General features: G+C 45.2%; 1 protein-coding gene across 2 annotated transcripts in view; it reads left to right on the top strand.

Annotated features, from left to right (window-relative positions):
- HTR4 (5-hydroxytryptamine receptor 4) overlaps positions 1–15,367 on the top strand; it is a 120,140-nt gene that overhangs the window by 70,860 nt on the left and 33,913 nt on the right. For both annotated transcript variants that reach the window (XM_036013939.1, XM_036013938.1), the window contains exons 3-4: positions 3,209–3,334; positions 4,956–5,156. In XM_036013939.1, the coding sequence (XP_035869832.1) occupies positions 3,209–3,334; positions 4,956–5,156 (327 nt within the window). The remainder of the gene's footprint in view (positions 1–3,208; positions 3,335–4,955; positions 5,157–15,367) is intronic.

The raw sequence follows: 15,367 nt of genomic DNA, 5'->3' as shown, positions 1-15,367 counted from the left end.
CATTCTGTTTTGGGTTGTTTCCATTTTTTTTGGCTACTGTGAATAATGCTGTGAACATTGGTGTGTATGTATCTGTTCAAGTCCCTGCTTTCAATTTAATCTATGTTCAGCCTTTTGAGAAACCACTAAACTGTTTTCCACAGCAGCTGCACCATTTTACATTCCCACCAGCAATCCACAAAGGTGCCAGTTTCTCCACATTTGTTATATTTCACTTTTGTTTTGCTTATATAGTAGCCACCCTATTGGGTATGAATGGGTATCTCACTGACATCTAGGCATTCTTTTCTCTCTTTTTTTAGATGTTATTTATTTATTTTTAGAGAGGGGGAAGGGAGGGAGAAAGAGATGGAGAGAAACATCCATCAGTTGTTGCCTTTCACACACCCCCAACTGAGGACCTGGCCTGCAACCCAGGCATGTGCCCTGACTGGGAGTGGAACTGGTGACCTGTTGATTCACAGGCTGGCACTTAATCCACTGAGCCGCGTCAGCCAAGGCGACATCTGGGCATTCTTAAACACTTTCTGAGCTGGGAGCTCAGCACAGCACCAGGAAACTATTGCCCGTCATCCCTGGTTGTCAGGAAGTCCTTATTTGCATGGCTAAAGCTTGCCCTCCTCTAGCTGTGATTGTCAACCTTGGCTGCAGTTAGAAGCAACTGGAAACAATTCCAATATTAGGCTACAACCCAGGCTAATTAAATCAGCATCTTTGAGGGTGGGGCCCTAACATCAACATTTCTAAGGCTCCTCGGGTCATTTCAATCTGCAGCCAAAGTTGAGGACCAACTCTGGCTGGAAGCCTGCTCACTCCTCTCACTTCCTTGCACCATCTGCAGTGCCTGAAGTGTGACACACCTGTCACTGGGCCTTCTCTGATCACCCTGGTAAACATCCATCGGGCACCTCACACTGGCAGTCCTGCCCTGCTTTCCTCCTAGACTTTTTGCTCTAACATGGACCACCAGCTGACGTCCGATATAAATTCTTTCTACCTATCCATTGTCTGCTCCCTGTTTTTGCTTATTTCTGCTTTCCCAGGACATATGGCAATGCCTGGTACAGAGAAGGTGCTCAGAAAGTCTTGTTGAATGGATGCTTGCACAGATGTCTTATTTCAAGTGACAGCCCTTCAGGTAGTTAAAAATAGCTTTTGTGTCTTGTACTGGGTCTTCGCTGGGTGAAATCTCTGTGTCTTCAATCAGTTTTCAAAGACATCGAAGGATAAACTTGATTATTAGGAGTACAATATGTCTTTCTTTCATTCAACAAGCAAATGATTGAGCACTTCCTAGGTACTTCACATACCTCTGCACTCCAGAGACCATAGAGTAGGCTGTGCCTGGCACTGGGAACTGTGCTGGAAAAGGTACGTGAAGTCGATCTGGGGGATGGGGGTGGGCACAGACAAGAATCAGTAGCAGGAGTCATTTCAGATAACAATAAATGCTATAAGAAAATGACAAATGTGGGCTGTGACACATTAAGTGGGGGTTAGCTTTAATCTGAGACCCGAAGAGCAGGAATAAGCACTTCTCCTGGAAGAAGGCACAGCTGGTACAGAGGCCTGGAGGACAACAACTTTCAGAGGGGCTGAGTTGGAGCCTCTGAGAAGGACAAGGAAAAAGCCACTATCACCTCCTTTGTTAGATACTTTACCTCCGTTAACATGGCCTAAGGTCCAATTACTTTTGGGCAGCCACAACACCCTATGAAGGTCTTTTCCCTCGCTGAATTAAATCTCCCTTGTCCAATATTTGTGCTGCCGATAGTTGGGATTTAGGCGTGGGAGGGTGATTTAGATGAACTTAACCTCGAATTTCTTCTCATCTGAACCCTAGCCAAACAGACCATCAATCAATCAGTCAATCAATCAGTTAAGAAAAACACTTGTCAGCAGGGTAGAGGGATGCTCTAGTTCTTCCATCGCCGGAACAGCGGTTCCTCATTCTGCATCTCGTCCTCTGTGTCAGGCCTGGTGGGAGAAGTTCTGGACGAGGCCGGAGCCAGGACAGGCCAGAGCCAGGACGTGCGGGGCTGCTGCCATTTGGGGCCCACGGCCACAGCTTGGTTTTCAGTTGAAGGAGCTCAGTAAAGACGGATATTTCTTGATCCTTGGGACCCCGTGGGTCCAGTCATGGGCTCATGGGGCAGGCAGCCTCTTCCAGACCAGCCGCCAAAATGCTCTGACAACTTGGTTCCCCTTTCTGGGCCTCAGTGGCTTATACTGGAATGTGAGGTTTGAGGCTGAGAATTTTAAGAGTGTTTGAAACTTCATTTAAAAAGAACTTTTTATTACTCTGTTAGAAATAAGACCTTCCCCCCCGCCACCCCCCTGTAGCTTCTTAATAATCTGCAGACATGCTTTTGTGGATAGGGGACACTCACTTCCACGTTAATAAAACAAAATGATTTATACTGGGGCAGCGGTATTTATAGAATCAAATCAGAGGCCAACATTGACAGGAACACAAATTTGAACTGTTACGCTGGGCAACAAAAGAAATGTGGTTTTAGGGCAGTGAAATGAGTTCCTATGTTTATTGATTGGCTGCTGTCTTTCCAATGGACTTGACGGACTCTGAGGCCATTTTGGCCAGGCCAGCTATGTAAGGACAGCCTGCAAACCAGGGCCTGTTCCCAGGACAGTTCACCTGCACACGGCAGCTTCTGCACGGGCTGGGATGGGGTCCTGAAAACAGGGTGGCCTTTGTATTCATGCAGACCTGGTTCAGTTACCACCATTCATCCATCCGCCTTTCCTTCATCCAATAAGTGTAAATGACAAATTGGAATTGACTTTATCAATAGATGAAACATGAAGTCCCTGCCTCATGGAGTTTACTAGGTAGGCAGGTGCACAAAACAGGGGTCAGCTCAATACATTTCTGAGCACAAGTTGAGGAAGCACAAGCTGACGAAGCACTCTGAAGGGAGCCATGAGGGCTCTGATGGAGAAGAATGGTGCGGTCTCAGGTAGTTCATTCATGTCCCTGAGCCGCCTCCTCCCTGTTGTGCAAGACTCCCTGAAGATATCATGTAAAGTGTCAGGTGCACACAGTGGCGTATATTAGGTGCACAGTAAGTGTGTGTTTCACCTGCAGATGGTGAAGATGAATGAAGGAAAGATGAATTTTCTTGCCTGTGTCTCTGGGTTTCCTTCAATTCTTTGTGTGTGTGTATGTGTCTGTCTGTGTGTCTTCCAGTTCCAAGGAGGGTTTCAGGTCAGTGGAGAAGGTCGTGCTGCTCACGTTTCTCTCGGCGGTGATCCTCATGGCCATCTTGGGCAACCTTCTGGTGATGGTGGCTGTGTGCAGGGACCGGCAGCTCAGGTGAGTAGCATGAGGAAACCTGGGTGGGTATTCTGGCCTCTCCGTGGAGAGCTGGGGTCTGAACTTCGAATATCCATTATAATTTGTCATTATAAAAGGGGGAAAAATCCATGGGGATGATGCTTAGAAATAGAGCAAGGAAGAAAGATCAGACGCAACCCCACAACTCTCACATGACCACTGTGAACACTTACGTGTGTTTCCATCCTGTCTTTTTCCCTATGTTTAACTTGGTTGGGTTTTTTAGATTGTGATCACTGTATGTGCATACCGTATTTTGCCGTGTATAATGCACACTTTTCTGCCCAAACTTTTTGGGGAAAATAAGGGTACACATTATTCATGGGTAGTACAAATTCCGTATCTATGTAAATGTTTTTAATTCTTTTATTTATGCTTATGCATTAAAAGTGTAACTCTAGAAAGCAGTAATGATATCTGTATATAAAATAATACCCTGGATTAGGCTTATTGGCTTTGCTTCTAAATATAAATAAATAAAAATTGAATTAAAAAATAAAATGAAAGGTTTTTTTTCCTGAAAGTTTGGGCCAAAAACGTTACACATGGCAAAATATGGTACGTTGAGAGCACATCTAATCTAACTGCTTCATTTTATCAGTTGGTTCAGAGAAGGAGTGGCTAATTACTGACCCACCTAGGATTTAAACCTGGGTCTTTGGCTCCTCCCACTTCATCAGTCTGAACCCTCGCTGCAATTAAGATCACCTGGAGACCTTTTAAAAACTGCTACTGTGTACTATAAGTACATCCCATGCAATATTTGGGACATACTTATACTAAATAATTATTCATTATTAACCTGAAAGTCAAATTTAACGGGGTGTCCTACACTTTACCTGGCAGCTCTGGGGGTGGATGCATGTGTTAATCACCCCAAATTGCTGACCTAGTCATTCTGGGGTGAAACTTGGGCACCAACGTCTATGAGAATTCACGGGGTGTCTCCAGTGTGCAGCCTGGATGGAGAGCCACCAGGGCATGAAAAGGGATAGGAGACGCAGTCCTGCCTTATGTACTGCCTTCCTCTCCAAGCGTGGCATGTGTTAATCCAGTACGATGCAACAAAGCATAAAAGCACAATTCCAGTTGGTGTCCCAAACGTGAGGCACGTGGTGGTCAGTCCAAGAGTGGGAAAAAATGGAGTTTGACGCCATCTGTGAGGGGCGCACCTCGGGAGGTTCCCTGAGAACGACCAGACTGGGGCCTGTGAGACTGGCAGGTGCAGTTAGGCTGATGGCAGGGAGAGAGAGCACCCTGTGGAGAGGCCCTTGGGAGTTGCTCCACACACAGGGGACTCAGATCAGGCCAGTGTGGCCACAGGGGTGAGGAGGACCGGGCTTTGGGTACACGAGGAGAGAGGAGTCTGGAGAATTTAGGAGTGGCCGGACCACACAAGGTCTTCCCAGCTGTGTTGCAGAAGGGGAAACTGAACCTCACAGGATACGTTACACATTTGACTTTCTTTTCTTTTTCCTCCCTCCCGTCTTTCCTTCTTTCTTTGCTTTTCTTTCTGCCACTTTTCTCTCTTGCTCCTTTCCCCCAAACTTCTTTCCTTCGTCCCTCCGCCTGCCTCGTCCTTGTACTTTTCCACTCACAGGAAAATAAAAACCAACTATTTCATTGTCTCTCTTGCCTTTGCGGATCTGCTGGTGTCTGTGCTGGTGATGCCCTTCGGTGCCATTGAGCTGGTCCAGGACATCTGGATTTACGGGGAGATGTTCTGCCTTGTCCGGACATCTCTAGACGTCCTGCTCACGACAGCATCCATTTTTCACCTGTGCTGCATTTCTCTGGACAGGTGAGGACAGGGCACCGTGCCTAGTGGGGCCCTGGGCTGGAGACAATGGCCTGGTGACTATGGGGGTGTGCCTTTCTTACTTTCCGAATTCTTTAGAAATGGGTCTTAGAGTGTTTAATCTGGTTGTTCACTTTAATCTGTACTCGTTCACTTTCCAGCCTTTGTGGAGGGCGCTCTGGGAGGCCTTTTGGACACAGAGTTTAGGAAGGCCTTGGCCTTGCCTGCAAGGGGCTTACAATGTAGTAGAGGCAGGTGCCAGCCATTGGGTTTACCGCGAGCTCTCCATTGTGCACTGGTGGCATGAATCAAGTTCTGCGGGGGCCGAGTGCCAAGAATTAATACATCTGCCTGGTAGGCAGCGGGAGTGGTTCTATGTTTGAACATGACCTTCTCTTGAAAGTGTGCTGTATCGCAACTTTAGGTGTGTATTTAGGTATGGCCCTGTGACTATGGAGATTCTTTTCCAGAAAGTTAAAGATCATAATAAAATCCGCCAAAACCCAGGGATAGCATTTCATTCTGTTGCATAATTTTGTTCTTTTTCTTCACATTTGGCTTCAGGAAGCCTAATGGTTTTCATCTTTGCCTCATCTGTGGAGATGTAGGTATTTTAGTTGCATCAGTACTTTAATGTGAGTAATTCCAGCTCTTGTGTGTCTAACAGCAAAGGAATAATGTAATTCAAAAGTCAGAGGATTACCCAAACATATGCAGCCAGCACTGCAGCCCTATCTTAGGGGTTGCTTCTCAAAGGAAAGTGTGGGTGCACATCACATTATCAGAATTACCAAGGACAATCTCTCACTGTCTCTTGAGAGTCCAACAGATCACCAGTTTTCCCTCCTGTCTTGGGATAGATGACTGTTTCTTTCATTGAGGAACAGGGAAACGGTTGACTAAAATCAAAGACTGTGGTATATCTAAAGTATGTGCCTTTCAGCACTAAAATCCGAGTCTCCCAGAGAATTGCTCGCACTCTGAAAAGTCCTTAGGGGCTGAGTCCAGCTGGTGGAACAGCCGATCTGTAGCCATCCCATGGGGCAAGTGCTCAGTGATTGGAATGGCAGGCATGACGGTCTAGGTTATATAAAGTGTGCTTGCCCTCCTTCTCTCGCTCTCATTTTTCTCCCTCTGCCAAGAACTTGGAGTTGAATATGCTTAAGTTAAATGCATGTATAATGAGATTCCATCTATAACTAGAGATAACGACGTTGATAAAATTGAACTGTCGGTTGACAGCTACACCGGCTAAATAGTGTGTCACAGTTTGACATTTGTGTTTATTAGCTTGTTTGTAATAATCTGACTTCAGTACATGAATGACTTCTTCAGACAGTTGGTATACACTGTGTGAAAGTTCACATCAGAAAAAATGGAAGGTAAGAAAGTAGAAAATGCATAGACATCCTTCAGGGTAGCCTGCATGTGATCACTGCTCACATGAATTTGGAGAAGGCAAAGCTGAGGGATCAGGGCAACTGGAGGTGGCCTTGAGGTTTGGGCAGAAGCCAGGGGAAGCAAACCAACCAGGTAGGGAGTGAAGAATGGAGGGAAGAGTAGAATCCCTATCTGATACGGAGTTCACTCCGGGCAGCTCTGACAGAAGGACTAATGGTTTCTTGCATAGATTTCGCTTCCGAGTCCCATATTAACTGTCAAGTTCTTTTGAAATCATGAAATTTTTTCTGAGTTGTCACGAAGCAGTATGGGCTGGTCATTAAGAACCATCTGCTTTAGAACTCAAGATTTGGTTCAAATCCCAGATCTGCCCATGTTTAGCTCTGAGATTGGTGATAAGTTTGTCAAGCCTTTCTGAGTCTCATTTTTCTCATCTCTAAAAACGGGGGCAATGACACCTACTTTATAGGGTTGCAGTTAGGATTAAGTTAGATAATCCATTCAAGGCATAGCATTGGCCCAGCTGGCAGAGCACTCAATGTTAGTGGATGTCAACTTCAGTCTCTCTTAACTATCCATGAAACTCACCATCTTTCTTACCAAACTTGGACCTTCTTCTCTGTGAACAGCTCTAGCAGCTGCATCATTCAGAAACCGTGTAGTTATTCTTAATGTGCTTTTACTTTATCCCCTACATTTAAATAATAAGTCCTATTAGTTTTCCTTCCTGAACAGAACCCAGTCTGTTTCTCGCCATCTCTATCATCCTAGTCCACACTAACACCACCTTCCACAGGAGTCCCTGCAGCCACCTCCTGATTGCTCCTCCACATCTATTTTATGCCCTTCCAAGACACTCGCCTCTCACAAGCCCTCACAGCTGTCTTTGAAAAATGCGACTCTGATCCTGTCATTCTTTTGCTGCAAACCCTTCAGTGGCTACTCATTGCATTGGGGATCAATACCAAACTCCTTGGTCTGTAGGGGTTGAGCTCTTCCCTATGTCCCAGCCTCATTTCATGCCTTTTGCCAGCCTTGCTTTCTGGCTGCAGCCACCTTGGCCTTCTATTTCCCTTTCTAGTGCTCTGTGCTCAGCCATCTCGAGACCTCGGCTCCTCTCTCTCTGCTTGGAAAGTTCCTTTGCCCCCTCGTCTCCTGTATGCTTTTTAGACCTTAGCTTAATCCTCTCTTGTCTACAGAAGCCCTCGCTGACCCCATCATATCCATTCTCCCTGGAGACCTTAGTACAATTATCATTAAAACCACACTTAATTTTTCTTAAATGTCTCTGCCTCCCCCAATGGGAGAAAGCACAAGCATGTGAATAAAGACAAGGTCACTGCCCTCATGGGACTTACCTTTTAATGGGGGAGATGGACATTAACCAGTAATTACGTAAGTACTGATTTAGGTATTTGGTAAACACTGTTGGACAACTGGAGTGCTCAGCATATTCTCTTTGTGAACAATGCTGCCGATAATTTCATTTTCTTCTTTGATAGCAGACATCAAACACTCCAATGCCATGACTAAAATGGAGTCCAATGGTTTTGTTTTTCTCTGTGAGCCTGGGTCACTTGCCAGTTGTCTCCGTGCCCCAAGAATGGTATTTCACTGGGCTGGAAGGTCCACCGTGGACATTGCAGGGCAACAATGTAGCCTGGTAGGGTATGATTGCATATATCACCTAGCTCTGTTTTTGCCATGTCCCTCCTATGACAGGTGGGCTGGGGTGGGCTGGGGCAAAGCACAGAGTGCATGTCTCAGTCAGGTGCCATGTCATCATTCGTCATGGGACTCCTGGCCATGTCATCATTCGTCACATGTCTCGTCCTCCTCTCTAGAGCTGCCGTGAATCTGCGGAGATGACTCACGAGGGGTAGTGCCTGTTGAGCAAGAATGCTCACTGTGATTCCTAATTCCACCCAGATGGCAGACCCCTAGATCAAAGCAAAACATTATAAAACAACATTTCCCCAACGACCATTCTCCATCCACAGTGCTTCTGGGTGTGTTGAGAATTGAATCCTATTAACGAAAGCTATTGCCTCATTAAAAATAACTTCCAAAGCATAATTAAAACGCATGCATTCCATAGCATGGGTCATGAGAGGTCAAACTGCATTAAAGCATAGAGTACCATTGCCTATTTTATTTTTATTTATTTATTTTAATATATTTTATTGATTATGCTATTACAGTTGTCCCGTTTTCTCCCCTTCACTCCCCTCCACCCTGTACACCCTCTCCCTCCCACATTCCCCCCCTTTAGTTCATATCCATGTGTTGTAAGTTCTTTAGCTTCTACATTTCCCATACTATTCTTGCCCTCCCCCTGTCTATTTTCTACCTACCATCTATGCTATTATTCTCTACCTTTTCCCCGTCTCTCCTCCTCCTACTCCCCTATTGCTAACCCTTCATGTGCTCTCCATTTCTGTGGTTCGGTTTCTGTTCTAGTTGTTTGCTTAGATTGTTTTTGTTTTTGTTTTAGGTATGGTAGTTAATTGTGAGTTTGCTGCCATTTTACTATACATGTTTTTTATCTTCTTTTTCTTAGATAAATCCCTTTCACATTTCATATAATAAGGGCTTGGTGATGATGAACTCCTTTAACTTGACCTTATCTGAGAAGCACCTCATGTGCCCTCCCATTCTAAATGAAAGCTTTGCTGGATAGAGCAATCTTGGATGTAGGTCCTTGCCTTTCATGACTTGGAATACTTCTTTCCAGCCCCTTCTTGCCTGCAAGGTCTCTTGAGAAATCAGCTGACAGTCTGATGGGAACTCCTTTGTAGGTTACTGTCTCCTTTTCTCTTGCTGCTTTTAAGATTCTCTCCTTCATTTTTACCTTGGCTAATGTAATTATGATGTGCCTTGGTGTGTTCCTCCTTGGGTCCAACTTCTTTGGGACTCTCTGAGCTTCCTGGACTTCCTGGAAGTCTATTTCCTTTGCCAGGCTGGGGAAGTCCTTCTTTATTATTTGTTCAAGTAAGTTTTCCACTTGTTGCTCTTCCTCTTCCCCTTCTGGTACCCCTATAATTTGGATGTTGGAATGTTTAAAGATGTCTTGGAGGCTCCTAAGCCTCTCCTCATTTGTTTGAATTCTTGCTTCTTCATTCTTTTCTGACTAAATGTTTCTTTCTTCCTTCTGGTCCACACCATTGATTTGAGTCCCAGTTTTCTTCCCAGCACTATTGGTTCCCTATACATTTTCCTTTATTTCACTTAGTATAGCCTTCATTTTTTCATCTAATTTGCAACCAAATTCAACCAATTCTGTGAGCATCCTGATTACCAGTGTTTTTTTATTTTATTTTAATCATTGTTCAAGTACAGTTTTCTCCCTTTTACTCCCAATGCAGCCCACCCTCCCAACCCTCCCCACTTCCCTCCCATTACCACCCTCCCCCTAGTTTTTGTTCATGTGTCCTTTAAATTTGTTCCTGTAAACCCTTCCCATTGTCCCCTGAAATTACCAGTGTTTTGAACTGTGCATCTGATAAGTTGGCTACCTCTTTGTCGCTTAGTTGTATTTTTTCTGGAGCTTTGATCTGTTCTTTCATTTGGGCCATTTTTTTTTGTCTTGATGCACCTGTTAGGTAGTAAGGGGCGGAGCCTTAGGTGTTCACCTGGGCAGGGTAACCCACATCCCTGAGTTGTGATGTTATATGTGGGGGAAAGGTCCGAGAGGGAACAATGGTGCTTGCTCCACTCTCTGCTGGATTTCAGTCACTTCCACCGCTTCCCCAAAGCAAACGGGGCCCTTTTGGTGCTGATTCCTGTGTGGGTGGGCTTGTGTACACTCTAGGACCCTGTGAGTCTCACCAACAAACTCTCCTGTGAGGCTGGGAGTTTCTCCTGGCACCTCAGCCCCCACAGGCATTTTTAATCAGTGTTTTGAGGCTTTATTTCCCAGTGCTGGGGCCCTGGGTTGTACAGTCTATCCTGCTCCCCAATTTCACCTGGTTTATCTGTGCGCAAATGTGGGACCACCCAGTCCACCAGTCACCTTGCATGCTGTGCCCCTCCACAATGCACTGCCTCGCTGGGTCTGCCAGCCTCCACTTGGCCGTGAGCACTCTCCACCCCAGCTGCCCCTCCTACTGGTCTGGATGAATGTGTCTTCTTTACCTCCTTGGTTGTCAGACTCCCGTACAGTTCAGTTTTCTGTCAGTTCTGGTCATTTTTGTTTTTAAGTTGTTGTTGTCCTTTTGGTTGTGTGAGGAGGCACAGTGTGTCTACCTACCCGTCCATCTTGGCCGGAAGTTTCCCATTGCTTATGTTAAAGCTCAGGTTCTGTAGTGAATGAAAACCAAGTATCTGTAACAGAGTAGTTGTTTTAAAAGTGAGGTATCCTCATACAGCCATTAAAAATCATGAGGAATAGCTTTGTGTATTGTCTTAGAAAGATATCCTTTCTAAGGATGTCTGGGTGTGTTATGTGAGAGAAAAGGAAAGCTAGTTTCAGACTTAAATGTTTAGAATAACACCACTTTATGAAATAAACAGGTAGATGTTTGTATCTGAGTGTATATGAGTGGTGGTTATGTGGGGGCAGCACTGGGGGTGGTGCTGGCCAGACTGGATGGTCAGTCGAATTGGAGCTGGAAAGCTTCACTTTTACTAATTTTGGAACTATATGTTTTAAGCTGCAATTTTCTCTTTGCTGGAAGTTAACACTTCTCAAATGCAAGAGCGTCCACAGCAACCTTTTCGCTCAGAGAGTGTTCCTGGGCCAGCACATTCCTCACTGATGGAGAGCATCCTGACTCCAGTGTTGGGAGTGCCCTCTGAAGCCAGAGCGCTCCCAGGAACATGAATATCCTTCTGAGCTGTGTGTTCTCTGCTTTCTCACTGGATGCCCTAGATTTCACCCCCAGCCACCCCCTCCCACACCCAAGGAGCCCTCACCCCCACCTGTCAGCAGATTCTCCCTCCTTGGACCTTCGCACCCATCTCCGTGACCTTGGGTTTGATCTGTTCCAACAATGTCTTTTCTAATCATTGCTGTTTTCTAAGAACATAATACCTGAGCATTGCACAAAACATCATTATTTCACAAGTAAAACATAAAAGCATCCCCAATTCTTTCTCACCGCCTCCACGGCTGTACACCCTAAGGTAGTGACTGTAAATAGTAGCTCCCTGTAAATTCCATTTATTTTATGTGCAGTAAGCAGACTCTTTATATGAATATATTTTTAGCTTACCCAAATGGACTTACATTTTGAACTAGCCTTCACAGAGGGCTTTCCCTGTGTATACCCCAATGAATTGCCTGACTGTAGTGTTCTTACCAACTTGCCTTTCAAATGCTATATTAGTAAAGTATTTTTTTCAGCAGCATGTTATAGAAAATAAATCGGTTGGCTCAATTAGCTCAAAAGTCTGGCTTCAGATGTGGTTCTCTCAAGGATTTGAACAATGTCATCCAGTCTAGCTCTCTCCATTTGTCTCAAGCAACATGAGTCTTGTCTTAAACCATTCTTAACTCTTGAGTCCACTGGAAGAGAAACCGAAATGCTCTTTCTCAGGGAAGAACTTTGGTTGGCTTTGCTGGAGTCAAACACTCTTCCCTTGACCAATCATTGTGGTGTGGGGATGACACATTTGGTTGCTTGGCAGAAATGAGACACAGTGACTGTGGGCTTTCCTACAACATACGGCACTGGCGAATGGCAGTTCCTGCTGGAAAGAGAGTTGTTGGACAGATGAGAACAAGCATCAGCTTCTCTCAGGCTGGCCAAAGGACCTACAGGTATCTTTATGAAGCCTCCACAACAAGACATAGAGATGTGTCATCCCCAAGTCTTGCTTATATTGGTTAAAACATCCCTAGACCCTTCCTCTGGCTTCATATGCCATAGTCTGCAGAATTAACCACTCTGGTCTTCTTTCTCTGAGGCACTTTGTTCTATATTAGCCACTAAGTGCAGTTCCCTTTAAAAAATCTACTTCAGCTCACTGAGGATGGCGTTCTCTATAGCATTGCAAGGCTTTCTCTTGGACATGCCCATCTATCTGAACTGTCACCCTTCCTCTTGGCAGCCCAGAAACTTGATGTGTTTTAACTGCAAAAATCCTCCAGTGCTTTCTCCATCATTGATTTTCTTTGAAAACAGGTTGACTTTGTAAAACATACGATTCTGACTCAAAGGTTGCACATCTTATCCCATGCTGGACTTCAGTGTCTCTGCATTTCTTAATGAGGTCCCTGGAGCACAGCACAATTTCATGTAAATGAAAAGTGTCTGCCATTGTGAACCTATGTCACACAATTACATTTGTTCTCCCAACAGGACTGAGATGCGTCTCTGCAAGGAAAGCACGGTGCACTTTCCCCCTTCTCACCTGGTCCTTGAGGGCAGGTTCATGCTTTCTACACCACAGTGATATTTGCCGAGTTGAATTTCATGCCAGGGAAAATGAATCTTACTTTTATATTCATTTCATCAAATATATGTTGAGTGCCTGCCTACTAATTGCCAGGAGCTGAGCAGAGAGCCCTGGAAGTGCAGTTGTGAACAATCAGAAAAACCTCTGAGTCAAAGGGATTTTAGTCTAACGGAGAACGCAGACAGTTGATAGGCAATTACAGTAAAATTGGGGGTCATTGAAACAGAATAAGAAGTCCAAGGACCTGTCGGAGCACGTGGCCTCCAACGCAGGGTTGGCTCTCAGAAGAAGTGAGACTGAAGCTGGGATCTGTGGACAATGTAGACGTCAGCAGGTGAGGTGCAGAGAGTGACAGTTCCAGAAAACAGCATGTGCGAAGTCACAGAGGTTGTTTTAGTGACACGTGATCAACTACAGGCTAAATCCTGAGCTTGTCTTTCCATGCTGTTGCCGAGGGGCCCACAGTCTCCTTTCGCATCTCAGATCCCAATGACAGCGATCTGCTATCACTTCCTGCGTGTGATGTACTTCCTCATAACTCTGTGTTGCTGCCCGTGTCTTGAGTTTCTTTCTTTTTCCTGGTGAATTACATGCTTCTTCAATGCTCAGATAAAAGGGGTCACCTTCTCCACCCACTGGCCAGGCTTCACTCCCAAAGGAAATTTGTTGTTTCTTCCTCTGAGCCCTCATAGAACGTTAAATACAGGCATAGTGGTTATCCCCCATTTCAGTAATTGGTTTATTTGTCTGTATCACCCCAGACTGTCAGCTCCTTGACAGTCAGCCTTCGTCTCCTCCATTCTTATGTTCTCCTCGCAGGCCCACGGTAGCTGCTTCTCGCATGTTCAGACAGGCAACTTGTGGCTGTTTGCTGTAACTTTGGTGTTAGTTTTTCTGCCCCTTTAAGAGTCTCCATATAGCACGTGGTTAAAGAGAGGCCTGAGGTGCTCGTGTTAGACTGCCTGGATTCAGTGCCAGGTTGGCCAGTTATCAGTTGTGTGATTTGGGGCAAGTTACTTAAAGCTTCTGGGTTTTAGCTTCCCATCGGTAAAACTATGTTAATAATAGTATGTTGCGTTTGGAGTTTGGGAAGGGTAGATTACTGAGTGCGTGCAATAAACATAAACCAGTGCATGGCACCTAGTAAACATTCAATAAGTACTAGCCATGAGTATCATGCCATTATGGTTTTCATTTCTAAATGCAAATTCCTAGTGGCTGTTGTGGGTGCCTCCTCAGACACTGAGAGTTGTGTTGAACTTCCTGCTCCATAGCTGTGTCCTTCAAGGTGAGACCCTCAGCCTTCCAGCCTTAGGTCTCTCTTCTCTGGAGAGACACCCATCCTCTGGCTTCATGGGCCCCTCTGCTCTGGTCTCTCCTGCAGTCTTATCCCACACAGGCCCTGGGGTCCTCTGGACTCTGTCGAACAGTCTTTTCAACATCTTGCCTTAAGCATCTTCCTATTTTCTCAAACCTGAGGTGCTCCAAGTGTGGAAATTTCTATCATAAACTAATGTCCTCTTCCACTTTTTACATCAAAAGTCACTGAAATGTAATTCCTCGAGGTTGACTTTTACTTAGCTACGTGACCAGCTGGATGACAAATCATAGCTGCATTTTCATAAATTCTTTCAAATCCATCTTCTTCTCGTGACTTTTTCCCCCATCCTATTTCTGGATCATTGCAGTGGCTTCTTAGTTATTATCTCTCAAATTCATCCTTAAGTATGTCCTTTTTCTATGTGTCCTCACCTTACAAAGCTTATAGGACACTGCATACTTTCCTTCCTTGTCCTGGTGGTGAAGCTTTTGCCTGGTCTTGCCCAGGTACTAGCATGATGAGGGCATGGTACTAGGCATGATGAGGGCATGGACTTCAGCACACGTAGGTTTAAGTCACAGTTCTTCCATATTCAGGCTGTATGATATCGGGCAAATGGATTCAATTCTCTGGGCCTGAGTGTTCTCATGTTGAAAATGTGCATGGTGACAGCTGCCTAACAAAGTCGCTATAAGGAATTAGATATGACATAGAATGCACTTCCTGGCACACAGTCCCCTCAGTAAATGGGCGGTGTGTGCAGTAGGAACAGAAGTAGGTGTAGCTGCAGAGAAGAAAATGAACAGACACAACCCAGCGAGAGAAATGCTGTACCACAGATATATACAAGGTATTCTGAAAAGCCAGGGTGGAGCTGGGGAACCAGTTCAGATCTCTGACAGAAAAGAGTCTCTTCCTGCACCTTTGGGGGGCCAGAAAGAACTTCCCAGGAGATGTGACCGTTGAGCTGAGTCTGGAAAGGACCATGGGGCAGACATCCAGTGTCTGCTGGCAGGCTGCTCAGCTCTTATATAGCATAAAGTATATCTTGCTGACCTTTGTGTGTATCCAGTTAGCCCTGCCAAAATGTTTT

Source organism: Phyllostomus discolor, chromosome 13, assembly GCF_004126475.2.
Source record: "Phyllostomus discolor isolate MPI-MPIP mPhyDis1 chromosome 13, mPhyDis1.pri.v3, whole genome shotgun sequence".
NCBI classification, from domain to species: Eukaryota; Metazoa; Chordata; class Mammalia; order Chiroptera; family Phyllostomidae; genus Phyllostomus; species Phyllostomus discolor.
Note: the sequence above shows the minus strand (reverse complement) of the source record. Positions and strands in the feature narration are given on the sequence as shown.